Raw genomic sequence first — 26,728 nt, 5'->3', positions numbered from 1 at the left:
AGGTCATTGTGATATCCTTTAACACACATTTTGTTGTTCCTTAAACATTTGCCTTATGTTCACCTTTCCCACCTTTGTTTAAACTGCAGCACTGATAATAATAATATGAATCTTTAGTTTCGAGTGTGAAGTAGAATTTGGCTCAGTGAATTTGTTTAGTAGGAAAACGTTTGCTTATAATTTAACATCAGTAAAATCTTAGAACCAAAGCATACCTTAGAGAATTTAGTTCTAGTCCAATGCCATCATTTTATAGAAGCAGCAGCTGAGGCCCAGAGACTTGTCTAGAGGTGTTAAGTAGCAGAATAAGAAGAATTTTACTCTTCTATATTTCAGCTCTGGATATTAGGGCAGACATCAATCAGAATCTTATCATTCATTAGTGAGTCATATTGCTTGTGGTATTTGGAGGTCTTATCAATGTGAACAGAACACTAAGGAAAGCAATGTCATCATTGATGTAATAGCAGAATGGCTACAGGATTTAAACAGCACTGTATGTTTAAGAAGGTCCCCATGTTTAAAGAAAAGAGAATTGGTCAGAATTCTTAGGTGCATGTGAGAGTAAGCCAGGTTGACTAGCAATATGTATTCTTTTAAAATAAGCAATGAAAATGTCCATTTAAGGTACACGCAGATACTTCATTATTATTTTGGAGTAGAACTGTTATGTTGTCATAGATTTCAATTTTGGATCAAATTCAATTCTTAGAAGATTCTCTGTTCACACAAAAAAGTAGCACTGAAAAAACAGGACAGTCCCTTAAATCCATTAGACTAATGGTTCAGGAGAATCATTCAACTTATCCAGATTAGCTTATTCAAAACTTTTTGGCAACTTTCTCTTAAGCTCCCCTCTCTTCAGTCTACTTATCCTTCACTAAAGGATCATCATCTCTAGTCATATGCTCTAACCACACTGCCTAAAAAAATTCATTAAAACTAAGACATGGCTTCCCCATCTTTTTGTCAATCAAATTTCTTATTTGAAAGGGATGTGAACTTGCAGTTGTCTTCAATGTTGGTAATGTTATCCATTCTGTTTCTTTATTGGGTAGCAACAAGTAGACTATACCAAAGGATCTGTGAAAAAACAGTTTTGTTAGACCACATTTAACTAAATAACAGCCACAAAAGATGGTAGTATTAATTGAAATCTGCAAATGGCTGTAATTTGTAATCCTTTTACAGGTCTATCTGATGTCAAATCTTATTCACCTTTTGCACCATAATTTTTTTCTCAAGGTCGATATAGGCTCCCAGTTACATTTTACAGGAAATGTAAGTGCGTGTGTGCATACACAGTATATACATATATATTCAGTGTGTGTGTATATATATACATGTGTGTATATATACATGTGTGTATGTGCATACATACATGTATATATACACACTCTGTAAAGATTAGGAAGTTCTTGAATAGAGAGAGTTGTTTATCAACAAACATATCTTTTAGGTAATTCATATAATTGAGGAGGAAAATACAGTGTTAACAATATGGTTTACTTGAAATTGTTGTTTTATTCAAGAAGTATTTATATGCTTGTTGTGTGCTAGACTCTAAGCTAGAAATGAGAAAACAGTAGAGTACAGGAAATCATTCTTCAAGGAGCTAAAAATCTAATGAGAGTGATTAAGTAGGTGATAGTTGATATAATAATAGCTGTTTAATAGCTGTTTGTATACCTTTTATGTAGATTTCTAATATATGTTTATCTATGTATATAACAGATATACACATACAATAGATGTGTATAACATACATACAAATCTCTATATAATAGTTCTCTGATTTTATGTTTAATAGCTCTTATGTACATTTCTAACGTCATTTCCATTGTTCTTACAGCTAAATAATTGAATTTTCTTAGTTACCTATAAAAATAATTCCTTCTTTTCTAGAAGAAGTGTACTTAATTTTTAGCCAGTCGTGTCCAGGAAGACCAAAAATTCTAAGATTAAACAAATTTTAGTTGTTAACAATGTTAATAAGAAAAAAATTATTCATTGAAGATGTTTGCTTATATTAGTAGCTTCACAAGTGTGTAATTTCACATGTTTTTTCGCTTTCCTTGAAATCTTTTTAATATTATTGCTGTGTTGTGTGTTTTTGTTTTGTTCATTTTTAAAAATTAAGGTTTAACATATATACAGTGAAGTATACCAATCTTAAGTGTACTGCTTGACGAGCGTTATACACATGTATACTCCCCTGTAACCACCACTCAAATCAAGATATAGAACTTTTATAGCACCCCAGAAGGTTTCTTCATGCCCCTTCCTAGTCCATACCGTACCAGTACCTCAAGAAGTGACCACAGTTTTAACTTATACAGTCATAGATTAGTTTTGCCTGTTCTTGAACAACATGTAAATGGAATCATACAAAGTATACTCGTGTGTCTGGCTCGCTCCCCCACCCCCTCAACACTGACTGTGAAGTTCATTCATCTTGTAACTTTTAGTGGTAGTTTATTATTTTTTATTGTTGTATAGTATTATTGCTGTATGCTGTTCGTTGTATGATGAATTTTCATTGTATGACTTCAATTTGTTTTTTCCTTTTTCCTGGTGATGGACATTTAACTTTTTATATTTTGGCTGTTGTGAATAAAGCTGCTGTGAGCATTCTTGTACGTATCTTTTGGTAGATATATGCACTCTTCTCTCTTGGGCACATACCAAGCAGTAAAATTATCGATTCACGAGGTATATGCTTAGCTTTAGTGGGTAGAGGCAAACAGTTTTCCAAAGTGGTTATATCAGTTTATATTCCCACCAGCAGTAGGTGAGAATTCCAGTTGCTCTTCACCATTGACAACACTTGGTATTGTCATTTTTTTTGTGGGTGATTTTTTGTGTTTTTAAATTTTAGCCATTCTGATGGGTCTGTAGTCCTGTTTTCTCTTCAGTGCACAAAAATCAGTTAATCTTTGGGCCTAATGAACTAACTCATTGATTTGCACTAACTTAATTCAGGTAGGGTTTTTAGAAGTAGTTAAGCTCTGGGTGAGTTCGGTGTGGACTTTAATTTAGCCCTTAAATATTTGAGGTGAGGGAATAAAGGCATTAGGTTCTTTATAAGCTTGTAGGGCTTTAATATCACATTTGACTCATTGTAGTCCATTTTTGTAAAAAAAAGTTTGAGGTTGGTGCCAAGGCCAGCCTTTTTACATTTTGTCCTTGGATCTTTTAGCAAACTCTTAGAGCCATAGACCCTGTCTATAAAAGGAGAAGGTTAAAGTAGAAATCTAAGCTCTTTTTCAGCTCTAAAATAATTTTAACCAGCAGTTGGAAAGTATAAGAAAGGTATCTTTCTTTAGAATATCTTTTTGCATTTATTGATTCTACCAATAATTGAGTTACTTTCTTCCTGGCATCCATTACTTGCCTTTTTTCTCTGTAACAAAATTAATTTAGCTTCTACTGGGGGAAACAAACACGTGAATGTATATTGTAGGCATTTCTCTGGTGCTAATTTATCCTTTTTTTTTTTTTTTGAAGTGTAGACACTTTGGTAGTTACTTAATCCATTTAAATGTATAACCTACCTATAAGGTGATCTTAGTGGTATTTTAAGTGGTAGCTTGTATGTGATATATGGCCCAGAAAAAAAGTGTTTTCTTGGGCAGAAGAATACTCATTTTTCACAGAAGTGGAGTTATTTTTGGGCCAAGTTATAAAATTTTGATGAAATGTAGAGAAAATCCCACTTGACATGATAAATTTTTCACTTGCTTTTTTTTTTTAAATAGGAAAGTGAGAAGAGAAGAAGAATAGAGGAAGCATACAAAAATGCCATGACAGAACTTAAGAAAAAATCTCACTTTGGAGGACCAGATTATGAGGTATGAAGTTATATTTTTGGTCTTAGAAAGAGAAACACATAGGAGATATATATATATATATCTATATATATATATAGATATATATATATATCTATATATATATATAGATATATATATCTCACAAAAGTGATTAATTTTTACATAATACTTTTGTAACTTTTAAATGTTTTGAATATTTCATAATGTATATATGCTGGGCTTACCCTGAAACAGATTTTTTTCTTCTTCACTTACAAGATTTTTCCTTTTTTCACCTTTCACCTTTAAAGCTTTAAAGGGCTTTAAAAGGCTTATTACTAGGCCTGTCTACTTTATAGGACAAGTTTTTGACTCCCCTGTGAGGATGATACTTATTGATATTACATTCTAATTCTTTTTTTCTTTAATTTTATTATTTGAAATCTATAGATGGTTTATTTTATTTTATTTTTTGGCCACTCCATGAGGCATGTGGGATCTTAGTTCCCTGACGAGGGATCGAACCTGTTACCCCTGCATTGGGAATGCAGAGTCTTAACCACTGGACCGCCAGGAAAGTCCCTAACTCTTTTTTTTTTTTTAAAACAAAAGTAACCTATAGAGGAAAAACCTGAGAACTTTACAGGTGAAAGATTTTAGTCTGTGCTGTATACTGTGAGGTCTTATCCATAGCAAAGCATGAACTGTTCAAATTGTCTTGCCTTTATGTTTGAAAAATGTCTGAAACCAGCTTCTTTCTCCTTTTGGTTATTTGTTAAGCAGTTAGTAAAATCTGCCTCTCCATATACAAACACATACAGGAGTGGCAAGGAGTATCGTTGACATAGAAGAAGAATGGTAAAAAAGTTAGACTGTATGTAAGAAAGTAGAAGAAATATTTCCTGCCATTTTTATTCTAGAAAGGAAAAAAATAAGACCTGCTCTTGACAATATTTTTTACCTTGGAATTGATTTCCAACTGTGAAAATCCATAGTATGAGACTTGAGCGGTAATTTTATTTTATTTTATTTTATTTTATTTTATTTATTTACTTTTAAAATGTATTTATTTTTAATAGATCTTTATTGGAGTATAATTGCTTCACAATGCTGTGTTAGTTTCTGTTGTACAACAAAGTGAATCAGCCATATGCATACATATGTCCCCATATCCCCTCCCTCCTGAGCCTCCCTCCCATCCTCCCCATTGCACCCCTCTAGGTCATCGCAAAGCACCAAGCTGATCTCCCTGTGCTATGCTGCTGCTTCCCACTAGCTAACTATTTTACATTCAGTAGTGTATATATGTTGATGCTACTCTTACTTCGCCCCAGCTTCCCCCTCCCACCCCGTGTCCTCAAGTCCATTCTCTATGTATACATCTTTATTCCTGCCCTGCAACTAGGTTCATCAGTACCCTTTTTTTTTTTTTTTAGATTCTATATATGTGCATTAGAATACGGTATTTGTTTTTCTCTTTCTGACTTACTTCACTCTGTATGACAGACTCTAGGTCCATCCACCTAACTACAAATAACTCAATTTCATTCCTTTTTATGGCTGAGTAACATTCCATTGTATATATGTGCCACATCTTCTTTATCCATTCATCTGTAGATGGACATTTAGGTTGCTTCCATGTCCTGACTATTGTAAATAGTGCTGCAATGAACATTGTGGTACATGACTCTTTTTGAATTATGGTTTTCTCAGGGTATATGCCCAGTAGTGGGCTTGCTGGGTCATATGGTAGTTCTATTTTTAGCTTTTTAAGGAACCTCCATACTGTTCTCCATAGTGGCTGTATCAATTTACATTCCCACCAACAGTGCAAGAGGGTTCCCTTTTCTCCACACCCTCTCCAGCATTTATTGTTTGTAGATGTTTTGATGATGGCCATTCTGACTGGTGTGAGGTGATACCTCATTGTAGTTTTGATTTGCATTTCTCTAATAATTAGTGATGTTGAGCATCTTTTCATGTGCCCCTTGGCCATCTGTATGTCTTCCTTGGTGAAATGTTTATTTAGGTCTTCAGCCCAGTTGTTAATTGGATTGTTTGTTTATTTTCCTATTGAGCTCCATGAACTGTTTTTATATTTTGGAGATTAATCCTTTGTTGTTTCATTTGCAAATATTTTCTCCCATTCTGAGGATTGTCTTTTTGTCTTGTTTATCGTTTCCTTTGCTGTGCAAAACTTTTAAGTTTAATTAAGTCCCATTTGCTTGTTTTTATTTCCGTTACTCTAGGAGGTGGGTCAAAAAAGATCTTGCTGTGATTTATGTTAAAGAGTGTTTTTCCTATGTTTTCCTCTAAGAGTTTTATAGTGTCTGGTCTTACATTTAGGTCTTTAATCCATTTGGAGTTTATTTTTATGTATGGTGTTAGGTAGTGTTCTAATTTCATTCTTTTACATGTAGCTGTCCAGTTTTCCCAGTACCACGTATTGAAGAGGGTGTACGTTCTCCATTGTATGTTCTTGCCTCCCTGGTCTTAAATTAGGTGACCATATGTGCAGGAGTTTATCTCTGGGCATTCTGTCCTGTACCATTGATCTATATTTCTGTTTTTGTGCCAGTACCCTACTGTTTTGATTACTGTAGCTTTGTGGTATAGTTTGCAGTAGGGGAGCCTGATTCCTCCAGCTCCTTTTTTCTTTCTCAAGATTGCTTTGGCTATTTGAGGTCTTTTGTGTTTCCATACGAATTGTAAAATTTTTTGTTCTAATTCTGTGAAGAATGCCATTGGTAGTTTGATAGGGATTGCATTGAATCTGTAGATTGCTTTGGGTAGTATAGTCATTTTCACAGTATTGATTCTTCCAATCCAAGAACATAGTATATTTCTCTTATCTGTTTATGTCATCTTTGATTTCTTTCATCAGTGTTTTATAGTTTTCTGAGTACAAGTCTTTCGCCTCCTTAGGCAGGTTTACTAGGTATTTTATTCTTTTTGGGGGGATGGTAAATGGGATTGTTTCCTTAATTTCTCTTTCTGATTTTTCATTGTTGGTGTATAGGAATGCCAGAAATTTCTGTGCATTAATTTTGTATCCTGCAACCTTACCAAATTCATTGATTAGTTCTAGTAGTTTTCTGGTGGCATCTTTAGGGTTATCTGTGTATAGTATCATGTCATCCGCAAACAGTGGCAGTTTTACTTCTTCTTTTCCAATTTGTATTCCTTTTCTTTCTTTTTCTTCTCTGATTGCCGTGGTAGGACTTCCAAAACTATGTTGAATAAGAGTGGTGAGAGTGGACATCCTTGTCTTGTTCCTGATCTTAGAGGAAATGCTTTCAGTTTTTCACCACTGAGTATGATGCTTGCTGTGGGTTTGTCATATATGCCCTTTATTATGTTGAGGTAGGTTCCCTCTATGCCCATTTTCTGGAGAGTTTTTATCATAAATGGGTATTGAATTTTGTCAAAAGCTTTTTCTGCATTTACTGAGATGATCATATGGTTTTTATTCCTTAATTTGTTAATATGGTGTATCACATTGATTGATTTGCATATATTGAAGAATCCTTGCATCCCTGGGATAAATCCCACTTGATCATGGTATATGATCCTTTTACTGTGTTGTTGGATTCTGTTTGCTAGTATTTTGTTCAGGATTTCTGCATCTGTGTTCATCAGTGATATTGGTCTATAATTTTCTGTTTTTGTGATATCTTTTTCTGGTTTGGGTATCAATGTGATGGTGGCTTTGTAGAATGGATTTGGGAGTGCTTCTCCCTCTGCAATTTTTGGGAAGAGTTTGAGAAGGATCAGTCTTAGCTCTTCTCTAAATGTTTGATAGAATTCACCTGTGAAGCCATCTGGTCCTGGGCTTTTGTTTGTTGGAAGATTTTTAATTATGGTTTAAATTTCATTACTTGTGATAGGTCTGTTTATATTTTCCAATTCCTCCTGGTTTAGTCTTGGAAAATTGTACTTTTCCACGAATTTGTCCATTTCTTCATGGTTGTCCATTTTATTGACATATAGGTGTTTGTAGTAGTCTCTTATAACCCTATGTATTTCTGCGGTGTCAGTTGTGATCTCTTCTTTTTAATTTCTAATTTTCTTGATTTGTGTCCTGTCCCTTTTTTTCTTGATGAGTCTGGCTAAGGATATATCAATTTTATTTATCTTCTCAAAGAACCAGCTTTTAGTTTTATTGATCTTTGCTATTGTTTTCTTCATTTCTATTTCATTTATTTCTGCTCTGATTTTTATGATTTCTTTCCTTCTACTGACTTTAGGTTTTCTTTGTTCTTCTTTCTCTAGTTGTTTTAAGTGTAGGGTTAGATTGTTTATTTGAGATTGTTCTTGTTTCTTGAGGTGAGATTGAATTGCTATAAACTTCCCTCTTAGAACTGCTTTTGCTGCATCCCATAGTGTTTGGATCGTCGTGTTTTCGTTGTCATTTGTTTCTAGGTATTTTTTTATTTCTTCTTTGATTTCTTCAGTTATCTCTTGGTTATTCAGTAGCACACTGTTTAGCCTCCATGTATTTGTGTTTTTTACAGTTTTTTTCCCTGTAATTGATTTCCAGTCTCATAGCGTTGTGGTCAGAAAAGATGCTTGATGTGATTTCAATTTTCCGAGGCTTGATTTGTGACCCAAGATGTGTTTTATCCTGGAGAATGTTCTGTGTGCACTTGAGAAGAAAGTGTATTCTGCCACTTTGGGGTGGAATGTTCTTTAAATATCAATTAAATCTGTCCGGTCTGTTGTGTCATTTAAAGCTTGTGCTTCCTTATTTATTTTCTGTTTGGATGATCTGTCCATTGGTGTAAGGGGTGTGTTAAAGTCCCACACTATGATTGTGTTACTGTCGATTTCTCCTTTCATTTTGTTAGCGTTTGCCTTATGTATTGAGGTGCTCCTATGTTGGGTGCATAAACATTTATAATTGTTATATCTTCTTCTTGGATTGATCTCTTGATCATAATGTAGTGTCCTTTCTTGTCTCTTGTAACATTCTTTATTTTAAAGCCTATTTTATCTGATGTGAGTATTGCTACTCCAGCTTTCTTTTGATTTCCATTTGCATGGAATATCTTTTTGCATCCCCTCACTTTCAGTCTGTATGTGTCCCTAGGTCTGAAATGGGTCTCTTGTAGACAGCATATATATGGGTCTTGTTTTTGTATCCATTCAGCAAGTTTGTGTCTTTTGGTTGGGGCATTTAATCTGTTTACATTCAAGGTTGTTACTGATGTATATGTCCCTGTTAGCATTTTCTTAATTGTTTTGGGTTTGCTTTTGTGTGTCTTTTTTCTTCTCTTGTGTTTCCCACCTAGAGAAGTTTCCTTAGCATTTGTTGTAAAGCTGGTTTGGTGGTGCTGAATTCTCTTAGCTTTTGCTTGTCTGAAAAGCTCTTGATTTCTCCCTCGAATCTGAATGAGATCCTTGCTGGGTAGAGTAATCTTGGTTGTAGTTTTTTTTCTTTCATCACTTTATGTATATCCTGCCACTCCCTTCTGGCCTGTGGAGTTTCTGCTGAAAACTCAGCTGATAACCTTATGTGGAGATTCCTTTATGTGTTATTTTTTGTTTTCCCCTTGCTGCTTTTAATATTTTTTCTTTGAATTTAATTTTTGTTAGTTTGATTAATATGTGTCCTGGTGTGTTTTTCCTAGGGTTTATCCTGTATGGGACTCTCTGTGCTTCCTGGACTAGGGTGACTATTTCCTTTCCCATATTAGGGAAGTTTTCGACTATCATCTTCAAATATTTTCTCAGCCCCTTTCTTTTCCTCTTCTTCTTCTGCGACCCCTGTAATTCGAATGTTGGTACGTTTAGTGTTATCCCAGAGGTCTCTGAGATTGTCTTCAATTCTTTTCATTCTTGTTTTCTTTATTCTGCTCCTTGGCAGTTATTTCCACCATTTTGTCTTTCAGCGCACTTATTTGTTTTTCTGCCTCTGTTATTGATTCCTTCTAGTGTATTTTTCATTTCAGTTATTGTGTTGTTCATCTCTGTGTGTTCTTTAGTTCTTCTAGTTCTTTGTTAAACATTTTTTGTGTTTTCTCAATCTGTACCTCCATTCTATTTCCAAGATTCTGTATCATCTTTATTATCATTACTCTGAATTCTTTTTCAGGTAGATTGCCTATTTCCTTTTCATTTATTTGGTCTTGTAGTTTTTTACCTTGCTCCTTCACATGTGACATATTTTTTTGCCATCTCTTTGTTTTTTTGTTTTTTTTGTGTGAGTGGGATTGTGTTCCTGTCTTGCTGGTTGTTTGGCCTGAGGCTTCCAACACTGGAGTTTGTAAGCTGTTGGGTGGAGCTGGGTCTTTGTGGTGAGTTGAGTACCTCCGTGAGACCTCACTCCGATGAATATTCTCTGTGGTCTGAGGTTCTCTGTTAGTCCAGTGGTTCCACCTCGGAGCTCCCGCCCTAGGACCTTTGGCCCGACCCCCGGCTTGTGAACCAAGATCCTGCAAGGCACGTGGGGTGGCAAAAAAAAAAAAGAGAGAGAGAACAATAACAAAGTAAAAAATAATATTAGACTAGGAAACTAACAGATACATTAGAAAGGATATAAAAATAAAAATATAGTTGAATCAACAACCGGAAGGTGCAATAGTACCACAATACTAAAAAGAGGGGGAGGGAAAAGAGAAAAAAAAAAAAAGAAAAAAAATAACGGGGAAAAGGCCTTGGCTGTGGAGGTTGGGGCCTAAGCAAGGGTGAGGTTTGGGTGGTGGGCGGGGCCTATGCTCAGGACCCACAGGGCTGGAAAAGGCCCTGGTGGCTGTGGGGGGGTGTGGCTTAGGCTCAAGGAACAGAAGGGGCCCAGGCGTGCCCCCAACTCCTGGTTTCAGAGGGCAGGGGACCTCACCTGGGAGCCCAGCAGACTTCCTGGGCTCAAGTCGGCAAGGCAAACACCCTCCTTTCCTCTCCTGCTCCTCCTGCTCCTCCTGTCCTGGAGGGCCCCTTTCACCTGCCTCTCCTGTTCTACCCTCAGCCTCCTTCCTATGACCCCAGGAGCAATGCGGCCAGGGGGATGGGGTGGCCTTGGAGGGCAGGGGACCAGCCTGGGATCTCAGCAGGCTCCCCGGGCCGAGTGGGTGGGGCAAACACCCTCTGATGAGCGGTAATATTTTTAAATTGCTAAGCTGTCATCTCATTCCTTCTGGAATGTAAAAAAGTACATAATTAGCTATTGTCTGGGATTTTAAAAGTCTAGATTACTGAAATATTAGCTGTTACAATTTTAATTTTTATTCTGAATCTGAGCAAAGTTGTTTGCTATTTTAGGTTTATTTTGGGGAGGACTATCAGCTTTTTAAAATTACCCTATTTTTTTCATATTATAAATAAAATAGATGTACATTATAGGAAGATTATAGAAAATACAAATAAAGCCTATCTTTTTAATTTAACAATATGTGGTACCCATTTATCTCCTACCAGCAATATGTAAGTACTGTATAATTTTATATTTGTTTATCTCCACTTTGATCAACACAGGTTTTATTTCAGGGGAGAGAGCAGGGTGGAGAAAGGAGGGTCTTTGTGCTAGGTTTATGTGTTTATTAGTTTTAAAAACAATTGCTTCATTGATGTGATTTAGGCTTTCTTTTAAAAATGTTTATTAGTCATTTGCATTTCTTCTTAATGACTCTCTTGTACACGTCCCTTCACATTTTTATTATTAGAATTTGGGTGTTTTCCCCCTGTTGATTTAGAAGATGGGCAGGATTGACTTCATTTCTCAATTATTTTCTTCTTTTTATAGTTTTAAAAAAATCTTTTTAATTGTTCGTTTTGTCATATAAACGTTTTATACTTTCTTGTAATTAACTCACAGTCTTTTGGTACACTTACCTCTACATTTTTTTTCATGTTTTAAAAAGCATTCTCTTGTCAACCTAAAGAGGTAAACTGAGACATGCTCAAATTACCAGAAATTGAGTTTATTTCAGAATAGCAGAGGAATTGCAATTCAGGGAATGCATGCAGTACCAAGTTACAGGCAGTTTTGTTGAGGGTTTGGGGCAGGTTGTATTTATGGGCAAGGAGTACAGACAAGGAGAGTCCAGCCAGAGTCCAAGCAGTAAGTTCATTGGCTTGAGGATGGGGAGAGATACTTGGTAGATGGTCATTGGTCAGGAGATAAGGCTCAGTCTTCTGATTATCTGGCATTTATGGGAAATCTTTCTCTCATTTCTTAAATTCCATTCTTCAGAGGGTGCATGCATAAAATTCTCCATTTCAATCTTTTGGCTGCACTGTGCAGCATGTGGGGTCTTAATTCCCCAACCAGGGATTGAACCCGTGCCCCTTGCATTGGTAGCATGGTGTCTTAACCACTGGACTGACAGGGAAGTCCCATCTGGTTCCATTTTAGATCGAAATCCTTTCACACTCTACTTCAAATAATCTTCTGTATTTTCTGTTCTTTGTTTTTTTAATGGTCTCTCCTAAATATATTAATACATCTGAATTTTTAAAAATTATGGTGTAATGGAGGAATCTATATTTTATTCCAGTGGCATTTGTTGAATAAACCATCTTTTTTCCAGCCATTTGAAATGCATCTCCATCTTTCTCTTTTAATGAAGAAAATAGTTAAGGGTACTTCAGTTCTCTTTTCACCATCTTCCTGTTGATGAAAAATTAACAAAGAAATGGAAAATATATTCTAGTCTTATTGAGAATTACAACCCAGGAACAGCATCTCAGAAAGCTCTGAGAACTGTTCCATCCATTAGAAGTGTTTTTGAGACAGGATGTACATCATATCAAATGACATAATACTGACAGTTTACACAGTTCACTTCTGCAGGTACAAAGTGGTAAGTAACCTGACTCTTTCCAAGATCAAGAAGGAAGGTTATCTTTTAAGGAGTTGTCTTATTGATGCTAGAAGAATGTTGCAGTTTAGGATTGGGCAGGTATTTTTGCCGATGGGGAAAATTTGGTCATGATGCATAATGCAGATATACAGTACACTGTAGAGGGGAAAGAGGGGGCCAAAGGTCAGAAAGTTTTTATGTTTAAATTTTTCTTGTCTTGCCATGAAATATGAATTTTATTTCACAGTTTCCTCTTTCTGATCATTAACCTTTTGATGGAAAGCATTAGGTGAGCAAATATTTGGTCCCTTGATGCCAGGGTGGTTGCTCGCCTGCCCTTGGTCCATCATGTCCCTCAGTGCTGGGTCCTAATAGCCCGGTTCTCTTTTTTTGGGGGGTGGGGCCTGGGGTGGGGAATTATACTAGCAGAATGTTCAGCAAGGACTGAGAGCCAATTCTAGGCTGTCCAGTAAGACAAGCCAATTCTCCTCACATGTGCATTATGTACGCCTATTATTTATAGAGCACTGTAGACATGATCCAAAGTTATAAGTTGTTTAGACATCATTATTTTACTATGAATAGGTGATACACAGCATGAAAGGCAAGAAGCTATCACCTTGTAAGTTCCACAAACTGTAGTTTAAGTTGCCAGTAGAACCAACAACATCATTAACAAAGATTTAAGCCAAGATCCTCCTGAACCAAACCCTTTTCCTAGTATTTCCCCTAAACTGGGAAGAGGATTGTTCAGAGTGGAAATTTGACCCTTTGTATGTCATAAGATGAGTTAACAAATATTGTGGCCAAATGGTCATACCATTGGAAACCTGATAGAAACCTGTATGCTCACATTACAGATTGATAGGAGCTACCCATCAGTGACCTTGAGCCCAAGGGAAACGAATAGCATATCTTCCTGACCAACCTGGGGAAAGCCAAGGTCGTAAACTTGTTCCATAAATCCATTGGGTCCTCTTAGGAGCTACCCAGTATTCACCGTCTAATGAAAAGGATTGTTTATAGCCAGGTTCAGAACAGGCATCATTAATTGGCCAGGTAAGACTTGAAGCTCCTCGATAGGCAAAACCCAGGCCTTCTACCCCTCAGGTACCTGAGGCCAGAGGTCTACCCCAGTCCTCCCCCCACCCCCTGGCTCCTAGAACAGCCTCCCTGGCCCCAGGGCAACGTACCAGGCTGGCACTGCCCTCTCCATCACCCCCCAGCTGCCCTCAGCTGTCTCCCCTTCTGCACAGCCCTCTGTGCTGTCCACCCCTCCCTCTGGCAGCTAGCAGGGCAATAGGTGGGGAGGAGCTTCGGACTGTGAGGACCAAGGTAGGGCTCAGGCCCTGTCCTCCTCCCCAGGAGGGGCTCTGTATGCATTCCTTGGTGCTCTCTGAGTGCAGCTGGCATCCTGCCCGTTTGGAGCAGATGCCTGTGTGCATGTGTGTGCGTGCCTGTCCAATGTATATTGTATCTTAGCTTCCATTTTAAAAATTGTTCTGTACAGAGAGATGCAGCAGGGGGTGGGAGGGCAGAGTGGACAGAGGGAAGCCACCCCGTTCCCAGCACTGGGGGTCTGGGGTGGGAGCAAGAAGGCTGCAAAGGGTCTGGCCTGGCCCAGGCCCCACCTTGGGCTCAGCACGAAAGGGCTTTCGATGAATTAAGTGAAAACTTCTTTACAAAAACACAAAAATAAAAGCTCCAAACGTATTAGAAATAAAATATGAACTTGAAAAAAAAAAATTAATTGGCCAGGTAAGAGCATCTCACTTAGTGATATTGGCAGTGATACTAGCTTGCACGGTGCTAGAGTTTCTTTCTTTTAAAGTAAAATTTCTAAGGGCTCTCCAGTTAGAGCCTTGGAGAGGAGAAATCTACCAAGGCAACCTGGGAGTACTGGACATAGGTAATTGGCCACAAACCCAGTAATTAGATTGATTTTTGAAACTTGCAAATAATTGAGCTCAAGCAAAAGTGTGAGGAAAACAAAAAGTGTGAGCAGTTGTCAAAGTAATCAGTATACAGACCTAGTCCAGCATCTTGGATCAGCTGTCTTCTTCAGATGTCTTCTCTTGCTGGTCTGGTAGTGCTGTTCTTAGTCAAAGTCAAGTGTCAGAAACAGGAGTTGCGGTTTATTCAGGAGAGGAGGCTTGATATGCAGTTTATTCAGGAGAGGAGGACTCTTCCAATGTGGCTATAAAGAGTCCTTTATCTGATACCTGTTCCAGTATGAATAATCTCCTGGTCATGGCACATCTGATCTTCATCCAAAGTTAGATTACTGTGATAAGCTTCAGAAACAAACTTGGAGTGTCCTTTTAATAACTAAACTTTATAATAATATAACAACAAGGAAACTATCTGGGAAATGAGTCTTAGGCAGTAGTAAATAAAGACCTCATTTAATGAAACTAGAATTTAATATCCACTGAAACAATCTATTTCTCTCTAAAATTACCCTAATTTCTACCAAATGTAGCCACATTAAGACTAATTGGTTTGCAAAATGTCTGGTTAATTGACAACCTAGGCTCTTTAAATTAGCTGTGCTGGAACTTTTCACAAGGAATCTCAGATTGAACTTTTAAAAAAAAAATTCTCAGGGCCAGGAAAGCCACACTAAAGGCATGTCATAGATTCCGCCTGTGACAACTGTAGATTTGGGTGCTAGGTTTGGGTGAATTCCTCTCTTCTCAAAGTCTCCTGAATACCTCGAGATTCCTGTACCTGTTAGGAGGTGGCCTTCCTTATTACCTGAGAAAGTTGCTAGGAACCTAAGAGTTTACAGATTCTGAAGGGATCAGGTAGAGAGAAAAGATAAATGTTTCAATTCTACATACAGAGGTGTGATTTAAAGGTTTCTTTATATCTGGAAAACAGATTAAAAACAAATAATATTTCAGACAAAAACCAAAAATTATATAACCATACTCATAATTTCACTCAGTCTTATGTGACTAATCCTTGATCTTAATCTTCAGTTAATGGTTTTATGAAGCCATCAGGTTTTCCATCAGAAGTCTTTAATTTCTTACCCAGTTCAGTGGTATGATCTGAAAGTTATCAGAAACCTATAATTGTCCAAAAGTCCTTTCTGTGAATCTTCTTCAAGATGAAGCATTTTTGCAAAAACTTCAGAGTAAAATAATAACTGTCCATAAATGATAAAAGATTCAGAAAGTCAAGGTTAAAGACCTGATTACAATGCCAATTGACAAATAAACTTGGTTACTGTTGTGACATACAACAGTTTAAGATAATTACTAGAATTATGACTGATAACATTTTACCAGGACATACCAGATTTTTAGGAGTTCCATATAATTTCTAGAATTTCTATATTAATAACATTTACCCATATGATATAACCTGAGAAGTTTTATCACCACTCAAATTTGACAATGCTTCCCATGTAATTTAACATACCAAATAAGCCTAATTAGTTTAATATTCCTCTCTATAAGATGGAGAGAAAACAAATATTTTGAGGCATACCAGGTAGCCTTTGGAAAACCTCAAGAGTTAACTAGAGGTCCAGTGAACTTCATTTAGAATTTGATCTTTGGGTCGTTTGTCAAAAATATCAAAAAGTTTCAAAATACCTGGTTAAATAGGATCATAGGTCACTGTGAAACAATACCCATTCATTTAAGCAAAGTGACAATAAAAGATTTCAAAGGTAATAAATCACTTAAAGGCAAAGAAAGTCACACAGTCTCTTACCAAAAGCAGCTCAATATTTTAAGAAAACTTTGTGCTCTTAGAAAACTAAATTCAGGTTTTATACACTTTACCTTTAAAAATCATTTTCTTAACTAAACTCAATCTTAGCCAATCCTGACCATGTACAAAACTCTTCTCAGTGTTCGTTTTCCTCAACCCTTTTACAACTTTCTGGATCCATATTATTTTGTCCCTTATTTTCTTTTCCATTCATAAACAACCAGCTCTAAGACAAAACTACCCTTTTTTTCCTTTAACAAAATGCATTTCCATTCCTTATACCCTCTTTTAGTGAAAACATGCTTCCCATTTTCCTTGGATACTGAAATGTTTCCCTTATTATTTTAGTAGCTTTAGTTACACATAATTCTTAACCTTAAAACATAGTTTCTAGCAAAAACTAAGTAAGCAATTATGAACTGTCTTTTCCATTAGTATTCTTCAGATTGGCAAGCTTATAAATACTATTTATGGTTCTAGAAAACATTCTCTTTCTTACAGAAAATGTCTTAATGTGACATCAAACATATTAATAGTCCTAACTAACCTTAGTTTCTTTGAAAAAGGAAACCTGTGCTCAGTAATTAATGTCCCAATATCTTAGCTGGAAATGACCTGGGTATTCGATGGATTCCCATTATTTAAGTTAATTTAGCACAACTCTAAAGTTTCAAGTTACCAAAATCTGGAAAGAGTATTTTAGATAGACATCCCCAAAACACAGTTATTCCTAAAGAGTTAAAAGTTTCATCATATTGTTATTTTTTCTTGCTGAACAACTTTCTAACAAGAATAATAAGGTTTTATTTGATTTCTAGTATACCTAGGTACAATAAAAGTATTATACTTAATGTTGATGACTCTAAAGACATATTTGTATTAATTAAACCAACAAGCTTAAGCTAACTTTAATACCAGATATTAATTCAGTACTGAGTATTTCCTAGATCACATAAACCTGAAATTCATTCTGGCCAGGTTCTTTTGTATTTCTGAATATTTATATAAGTGCTTAATTTCCTTTAAGCCAATTAAACAGAGCTCTTTTACAAATTAATTTTTGCAGTACCACACATCTACAACACACCTATGTAGACACGAAGAAGCACACAAACAGACACAGAGACCTCATAGTGCCCATTCCAAAATTTCAGCCAGGAATCAGGTGTAACAGTATAAAACCCTCAGTTATAAAAGAGGTTGAATTCAAATTGGGTTTCTGGCAGATGGAACAAATCAAGATCACTTATCTAGATTGCTAAAACCTTTTTACTAGTATTTATGAGAAGACACTTAAGATTTCTATTTGTCATTAACAAGTCAAGTACCAAGTTATCTACCCTCCCTCAAGGCCAGAAAAAAAATTTTTTTCTCTGTTTACAAGCCTCTTAAGATAAATAAGGGGACATTTTGGGAGTGGTAAAAAGATTGGTGGGCTTTGGATTATTTCTGGAGCCATACCTCTGGTCCTATAAAGACTAGATTTGTAGAATAAGGACAGTTTTTTTGTTTGTTTTTGTTTTTTTTCCTCAAAGAATTGGGTGGCCACCTCAGTGATTTCAAAGGATTGACATACCCCTTCACCTATGTTGGGATGTCTTACTTTCCTTCATTTAGCTTAGGGAAGAAGCAGCACCCCCCCCCCCCAAAAAATTACTATCAGGCTCCAATTACCAGCTATGGTCAGTTTAGTCAGACCATTGGCTTCCCACCTCCCAACTTGGTAATCCATTTATTTTTTTTTAATTTATTTATTATTTTAATTTTAATTATTTAGTTAGTTAGTTGCACCGGGTCTTAGTTGCGGCAGGCGGGCTCCTTAGTTGTGGCAGGTGGGCTCCTTAGCTGCAGCTCGAGGGCTCCTTAGTTGCAGCTTGAGGGCTCCTTAGTTGCGGCTCACCGGCTCCTTTAGTTGTGGCATGCAAACCCTTAGTTGCAGCATGCATGTGGGATCTAGTTCCCTGACTGGGGATTGAACCTGGGCCCCCTGCATTGGGAGCGCGGAGTCTTAACCACTGCGCCACCAGGGAAGTCCTGGTAATCTGTTTATAAACACTTTTAAGGATACTCCCTGGGTTTAAGAAATTATTTAACTGTGGCCCTCAGTTTGGCCTTTGATCTGAAGAGGCTTGCCTACAAGCCTCATGTAGTCCCATTCCTAAAGGTAACCATTTAATGGGGTCTTCTGAGTAGAAGGGCAATTCAGACAGAAGATTATTAGTAGATGGGAACAGTAGTTAAAGTTTTAGGTACCTTTTATATCATTAATCTTTTATTAGCTTTCTACAACAAATCTTTCAATGAGGCTATTTTGAAATTTTGAAACCTTTTGGGGCTTCTGTATACCAATTAAAATAGGTACAATATTTAAGATGAGAGCTCTCTAAAATTTTAACAATTTAGTAGACTTTCCCATTCAAAGGATCTAAGAAGCTAGCCTGACAAATATTTTTCCCTGCTAATATAATTTTAGAAAAGAGAAAAACTCTTACTGCTGTTGAAAAAAATCAGTTTGGGAGTGCCAGAAGAACCTATCTCACCGTTTCAGGGCCCAACATCCTTTAGTTCCGATTAAGAACTTGCAAGCATACATAAACCCAGCTGGTATTCCCATAGGTGACTGTCCATCTGGGAGCTGTTTGGCCTTTGAGACACAATTTCCCATTATTTCATAGCCTAATCCGGATATGGGATATGAGATATGATCTGCACAACTTTCTGAGGACAGTGTGGTAGATCAAATATGTGCTGCTTCTGAGTCTAGCCCCAAGGAGTTAACCTTGGGTTGGTTTGACTCTTGTACATGGCTCAGTTTCTCCCTGTGACAGTCTAAAACCACCATGGGTGCTTAGAGCACTAGGTTATCAGCCTCTATTGTGCCCCGTTGGATGAGCAGTATTTACTTAATGGTTGTAGTGGATCTCCCTTATTCTTCAGAGCTGAATAATTCAGTCTCTCATTTCACTAGCAAAAACTTTGTTCAGAACATATATCAACTCATTTTTTTCAGTGTAAGCCAAATTTAACAAAAACCCAGCCACCTATGTTTCCCTGGGCCCCTTGTCCAGATCCCCGAAGTCCTGCCCAAGAACTGCACCAGTGCCCCTTAAGACTCCAAGCCTTAAGTGAAACAGCTCAAATAAAATTTCAGGATCATTACTCAAACAATGAGATCCAGATATTAGGAGAGCTCACCAGAACACCTGAGGAGTACTGAGAAGCTGGTGGGGCTCAGTGGACCCATGCTTGGTACTGAGCACCAGTTCCGGGTGGGCTCCAGGTGTCCTCTAGTGGGTATCTCTGATATCCTGCCAGCTAAACCATGCATGTCAACAAAAATTAATCAGTCAATCTGAGAAAGAAATGGAAATTTTATTTGAGCCAAATTGAGGAGAATTGTTCTGCCCATTAGAAGTCAAAGCACAGTAATATAAGTTTTTTGAGACAGAGGGTGGTACATCAAATGACGTAATATTGACAGTTTACACAACCCAGTTTTACAGGAACAAGGTGGTAAGTCATGTGACCCCTTACAAGATCAAGAAAGAAGGTTATCTTTTAAGGAGTTGTCCTGTTGATGCTAGGAAAATGTTGCACCTTAGGATTGGGCTGGTATTCTTGGGGAAGATTTGGTCAGGATGCATAATGCAGATATACAGTACAGAGTAGAGGGGAAAGAGGAGGCCAAAGGGCAGAGAAAATTTTTTTACGTTTAAATTTTTCTTGTCTTGCCATAAAGTATGAATTTTATTTCAAATCCCTGTAGTATCAAGTTATGTAATTCTTAAACTAGGGCCTGTTTTTACACTTTTTTCCCCTTTTGGAGTTTTAAACCATCTATATTTACTTGTGTTCATACTACATTTGCATGGATTTTAGACACTAATTCAAAATATGACTTTGGTCCTTATCAAACGTTCATGATGTTCTAGTTATTGAATAAAGTTTAAATGTTTCTGTCATCTGTGGCCTCAGAAATTATAATCTTAAATCCGTGCCTTAAGATTTTACTAATGCGAGACACTGCTAGGCATGGGTGATATTGCAAGGAACAAGGTAAACAAGGGTCCTGCCTGAGGGCCTTAGCTGCGTATTTAATGGGAACACAGAGTAGTTAACAGGCAATTAGAATAACGTATGTTATGGAACACTTGAACACTGTGAAGATATTGAGTCAGGGATGGCTTCCAGATGCAACAACGTCTGAGCCTAAACCTTAAGAATGAGTGGCTGAGTATTTGTTAACCAGGTGAATAGCCTGTAAAGTGTTTGCTTGTAGGGGCTGAGAAGAAAGAAGACATTTGGAGACCAGAAGAAAAAGAGAGCATTTAGCCGCAGGGTAACGCAAAGCACTTATCTGTGGAGGGTAGAGCCAATCAAAAGTGGGGAGTGGCAAGACTGTCTAGAACCAGTATCCTCAGGCAATGGGTTTAAGTCATTCTTACTTCCTGCAGTGAGGAGAGTGGACTGAAGTTGACTGTTGTGACTGAGGGCTTGGAGACTTTTTCAGTATTACAGGTGAGAATTGAAGATAGCCTACATGGACAAATCAGATATTTGGAAGGTAGAATTGAAGGGTGTGGTGACTGAATGAGGGAAAAAGGAGGGATTCAAGAACAGGCCCAGGTTTCTGCCTTAGATAGATTGGTATGGAGATGAGGGAAGAACAGGTTTTAGACATGGTGCATCTGAGTTGAAACATTCACTTGACCACTCCATCTTATATATTATTAGATGTAAAGATCTAATACTTAGGAGAGAGATGGACAGGCTGTGAATTTGGGAATCATCAGACGATGACTGAAGTCACAGAAATGAGTAAGAATGCTGTGGGGAGAGCAAGTGTGGAACCCTGAGGAGCACTCACATTTAAGGGGTAGACAGAGGAGGAGCCTGCCCTGGAACCCAAAGAACAGTGCTTACTTAGAGAGGAACTGGGAAATTAAGACTCCAGGGGAAAGATGGCTCCAAAGAGAGTCATTAACATAAGAAATGCTGCTAATAGGGCCAGTAGATAAAGACTATGAAGTGTCCCATAAATTCAGCAATAAATAGCTCTTTTCTTTGGTAAGCGTGATGAGATAAAAGTGTTTCTTTAAGTTTTTTAATAAAGGAAAATTTATTCCAATTACTTTAGTTCTCCCTCAGATTTTTAACGCTGTAGTTCCCAATTGGTAAACTCCTGAGACTCTGATGTAATTGAATAGATTGAATGAGTATTACAGTTTTTTAAAGTGTAGATGTGGTTATGATCAATAGAATTTTTAAATCATTAGAAAATATGTTTGAGTTCAGAATAGATTTGGGGTATTTTATATTTTTCTCATATCAAGAGACCAAAGTGATACTGCTATCATTTAAGTGTCTGAAATGCTTTGGCTTTATAAAGGGAGTCCTGCAGGACTCTTTTTCATGATCCAGCTGGTCATTAGATGGTTATGTCAGGGAGGAATAAATTTTCCTCTACCCTTCTATGTTCTTCTGGCTCATCTAAGAATTAAATTGACATGAGACAGATTAACAGAAAGTCAAAGTTTAATAATATGTATATGTGGGAGAGATCCAGGAAAACTGAGTAGTAACTCAACAAAATGACTGAAACCCTCACCTTAAATACCATCTTCAGCTAAAGACAAAAGAAGATGTGGGAGTAGTGGTTTGGAACTTAAAAGAGGTGTAAGACAATTCACATCAAGATGGGAATGCAAATATTTGGTAAACAAATGTTTGCTGGGCCATGCAGAAACAGTGGGACACAGAGTAGGCTCTGGTCTCTAGACCCTGCTGAGTTTCCCCCATAACACCTAGCCAATATTCTTTGCAGATATCTCTAGTGATAGCTCTACTCCAGGAACAGACCCTCTATCTAAAATTTTTTTAGGCAGTGAGAGGGGAAGGTCAAAGTTTCTTCCTGAGTCTTTTGGGCCTTAATTGTTTTTAGCTCAAAATAATCCACATGACAAAGAGACATTTTGGGGTGGTACGTTTTGCTCCCCTGCAGTTATATTCACTTAATGGTAATTCATCAAGATGTGCACTGTTCTGTATGTGTGTTGTAGTTAAATTAAAAGTTGGTGGGGGGGGTGTGGTTTGAAGTGACTTTTGAGGGATCCCCATAACTCTACAAGAACTACTACATTGAATCAAGATTTCTGATATGCCTGTGCGAAATGACAGGAGCATTACAGCATAGTTCCTCCCTCTCTTCTTGTGTGGCCCCAGGTTGTGGCAGTGCAGGGATGATGTTGCGTCATACTTTTTAATGGAGTAGTGACAACTTCAGATTTATTCCAGACAGACCCGCAATTGTTCATGTGTCTTATTTTGTATATTTAAAAATTGGGGGAACTTAAACCCAAGCCTGCCTTTTCAGCCTTCAGTTTGATCTCAGGTGGCCTCGGCTTGCAGAGGCTTGAAGCAGGGTTTCGGTTCCTGGCCGGAGATTGAGGTTGGGTTACGGTGGTGAGAGCACCAAATCCTAGCCACTAGACCAGTGGTCAGTGACAAGGCCCTGGCCCTTCAGCTTTGCAGAAAAGAATTCCCACAAAGACAGAAAGTAGTGAAACAAAATGTTTATTAGGAGGAAAAAAAGAGTACAGTACGTGTGGATAGACACACGGGCAGACTCGGAGAGTTACGCCCTTGTGGTAGTTTGAATCACTTATATGGGGCGTTTCTTCCTGGTTTCCTTTGGCCAATCATTTTGATTTGCCTGGTTCGGAGTCCGTATTTGGTATATCTCAGGATCCTCCCACGTGTGCACGCACATCTCTTAGCCAAGATGGATTCCACTGAAGAGGCCTATGGGTAGTTAGCATCACTAACTATGGGGTGGCGCCCCCTCACTTTTTGACCTCCAAGGAGCCTTTCTATGCATGTGTAGTCGGGGAGGTCTCCTGATTTCAAGAATGAGAAATATGTGTTCTCTTATCTTCTATCTGGGCAGGGCCCAGCCTCCTCCTCCTATTTTCATCATAGAGTATCCACAGAGAAGGAACTCCAGCTGTTTGCCCCAGGGGCCCATCTGTCTCCTGCCTCAAGTTTAATAGTAATATGAAGCTGTTGTAGAGAGGGATATTTCCCCCTCTGCCCCTCTTGAGTTCTTGTGGCTGGACTAATAATAAAATTGACACAAGATAGATTAACAGGAGAAAAACAAATTTTAAGTCATGTGTGTGTGGGTCCCACAGAAATGGGACCAAAGCAGTGGCCAAAGCAGGCAACTTTTATACTCTTTCAACAAAGAAACAACAAAGTTGTGAGGGCAAAGAAACTTAGGTTTGGGGTGCCCAATTAGTGAAGAGTCTAAACAGAGTTTGGACTTGGAGTAGTAAATTTAAAATGTAACAAGATTTGTTTATATAGGCTTCTGCTTCTCAGATCAGATTCCCTATCTTTGGCAATAATGGTGTCCTACCTCCAGGTGCAGGGAATACACATTTCACATGAGATTTGTTTCCTGCTTTCAGGGAGACGGGAGTGTCAGTGTCGCTCTTGCACTGGCCATTTCTTAAGTAACTTTAATTCAAAATAATCTATATGCCACTGAGGCACATTTTGGGGTAGCCTACTCTGGGCCCCAGCAAAGCTATTGTTCCACTTATAGTCCACTTAAATTTGTTTTATCACAGCAAGATACATATCTTGCTTGTTTCCATTTTGCTATTATTCTTTATATTTTTATCTTCTGATACAGCTGAGGTTCTACTTGCATTAGAACTACTTGGAGGACTTATTAAACACGCATATTCCTGGCTCCACCCAAGACCTACTGAAAAGTAATTTCTGCGAATGGGGGCCTGGGAATTTTCATTTTAACAGGTTCCCCAGGCAGTTCCCCAAGTGATTGAGAACCACTGCTCTACCATTCTAAGCAGGCTTTCAAGCATCGGTTCACCTTTTCCTTCTCTATGATGTTATTGTGTTTGCTTAGGAAGGTTCCCCTCAGAAGCCCTATCTGTACTTCTCATTGGCTATAGATCTGCAACTTTGTTCTTAAAACCTTCCTGCAATTTTATATGGTTTCTGTGGACAAGTCCTCAAGTCACAGGTATTCAGCTCTGCCACTGTACCATGAAAGCAGATATAAACAATACATGAATGAACATGATTATATTCCAGTAAAGCTTTATTTTAAATTCATATAATTCCCACATGTCATGAATCTTTTTTTTCCTTTTTCCTTTTTTTTTTTTTTTTTGGCCATGCCACTCAGCTTGTGGGATTTTAGTTCCCTGACCAGGTATTGAACCCGGGCTCTCAGCAGTGAAAGCACAGAGTCCTAACCACTGAACCCCCAGGGAATTCCCCATAAAATGTTGTTATTGTTTCCCAGCCATTTAAAAATGAAATTCTGCACTTAAAGGCCATTCTGAAAGTAGGCAGTAGACTAGAATTGACCCACAGGCCATAGTTCACCAACCCCCTGCTCTAGATTATTGCCCTAACACAGTGTCGGTCAATATACAGTAAATATTTGAGTACTGAGTGAGTGAATTAATTGTAACACTCTGTGTACTGATTTGCACAGAGCATATGTTGTTTATCTTTGTGATACTATTACCTAGTGTACTAACTGGTTCAGAAATGTTTGTCAGCTCACTTTTCAACTTTCTCCTAGAGTTAATGCCAAGGTTATCAGTGTTTTCTATTTTCTTGAATCAACAGCTTTTTTTTTTCCTGTATGTCTGAATAGGAAGGCCCAAACAGTTTGATTAATGAGGAAGAGTTCTTTGATGCTGTTGAAGCTGCTCTTGACAGACAAGATAAAATAGAAGAACAGGTATGTATATTATTAAAAATTATTAAAAATCCTTGATGTATTCATTCATATAAATAGAATTTGAAATCATGATCCTAATAACCTAAAAATGAACTCTTGTCTACAGTGAGACACAAATGTAGAAGAATCTTTATAAGTCACTTTATTGACCAATTTCCAAGCAATAGAAAGAAGACTAATGATTGTTTAAAGCAAGCATGCATAATTAACATGAAATTAAATGGAAATATTCTGCCTGTTCCCCTTGAAGTGTCCAACCTTATTATCATTCTGTTAATACAAAGCATATATTTGCGCTGAGTAAAACAGTCTCTTTGAATTTCTCTTCACCACCAAGTGCCATATGAATTCAAAAGGAAGATGACCAAGAATTTATTTTTCTTCTATGTTAGTACCATTCAGTTTTTATTATTAACTCATTTATTGCTTTCACTACCTTCACCTTAATTACTTCCTCACTTTTAACTTTGCTCAGTGTTTTTTCATCATTAAATTCACAGCAGTTATACCCAGCTCCTTCTGTGGAAATTGAAGGAAGGCATTTCTAAAATCCTTTAACTCTAGTTTCAAGATTAATTTGATCCTTTACCTTTAATTCTGCAACAGTGCAGTTACCATATATTACCACTAGACGGTACTTAAAGATGAATTTTAGTTATTCTTCTCAAGACTTTAAGCATCTTGCAAATAAATCATATGTGTATCAGTTTCATACTACAAATTAACTTGCATAGAAAAATTGGCTTGTTTATTTCCTCTGATTGCTAAGACAGTCATGGCTGTTATGCCCATTTACTGATCTATCTATCCGAGGGTAAGTCATCTGCAATAGTGGCTGTTTGCTTTTCTTGTTTATATTTCCCTGTTTTTTTATCAATGATGATAAGTTTGTCACATTAATTTATAAAAGCTTATTGCACATTTTTTATACCCAAAAGATGCTACACGGCACTCAATAGAACTTCCAGTTCCTAAATAAGTTCTAATTTTGGATGCCAAAAATATCTGAAATAGCAGCATTGTATTTGGTTTTTTAGGGTGTTTTGGGTGTTTTTTTTTTTTTTCCCTTCACTGTGTTTTCGCTTTTGTTTTAATCTAAGATGTGTTATTTCATGAAGAATAGCAAACTGTGAGGTCAAGACAAGTTAGTCTTAGTTTTGCCACTAACTGTGTAGCTCTAAACGTATCACTTAAATTCTCTGGGCCTTGGTTTTCTAATCTGTGAAACAAGGAGTTGGACAAGATGATTCAGATCATCCCTTCTGCCTCTAAAATGCTCCTCCACTGAGTATCAATATGGTGGTTGAGTTGGAGTTGAAGAGAATCAATAAAAACTTCTGTATGCTTTAGAAAAAAGAAGTATTCACGGGACGATCAACTCATTTAATATCAGTCTATTCCTGACACTCCAGTAGATAAAAACAAGTCATTAAACAGACCATGATTTTCTTTGCCTGAGAGCCACATACGTTGATATGACAAAGATAATCACACACACAACACAGCATAGTTTCTGGTACAGTATATTTAGTAAATATTTATTGAATAAGTGAGAAGAAACTAAGCAAGCTGAGAAGGAGGAAAGAGGTTAAGTGGCAGCTTAACAAGAGTGA

The 26,728-nt window shown here is 37.3% G+C and overlaps 1 protein-coding gene across 3 annotated transcripts in view; it reads left to right on the top strand.

Moving 5' to 3' along the window:
* The window catches only part of CERT1 (ceramide transporter 1), a 127,578-nt gene that overhangs the window by 74,634 nt on the left and 26,216 nt on the right, over positions 1 to 26,728 (top strand). For all 3 annotated transcript variants that reach the window (XM_061189373.1, XM_061189372.1, XM_061189371.1), the window contains 2 exons: positions 3,759 to 3,851; positions 25,029 to 25,115. In XM_061189373.1, coding sequence (XP_061045356.1) covers positions 3,759 to 3,851; positions 25,029 to 25,115 — 180 coding nt within the window. The remainder of the gene's footprint in view (positions 1 to 3,758; positions 3,852 to 25,028; positions 25,116 to 26,728) is intronic.

This window comes from Eubalaena glacialis, chromosome 4 (assembly GCF_028564815.1).
Source record: "Eubalaena glacialis isolate mEubGla1 chromosome 4, mEubGla1.1.hap2.+ XY, whole genome shotgun sequence".
NCBI lineage: Eukaryota > Metazoa > Chordata > Mammalia > Artiodactyla > Balaenidae > Eubalaena > Eubalaena glacialis.
The sequence above is the reverse complement of the archived record's forward strand: the minus strand, read 5'-3'. Positions and strand labels throughout refer to the sequence as shown.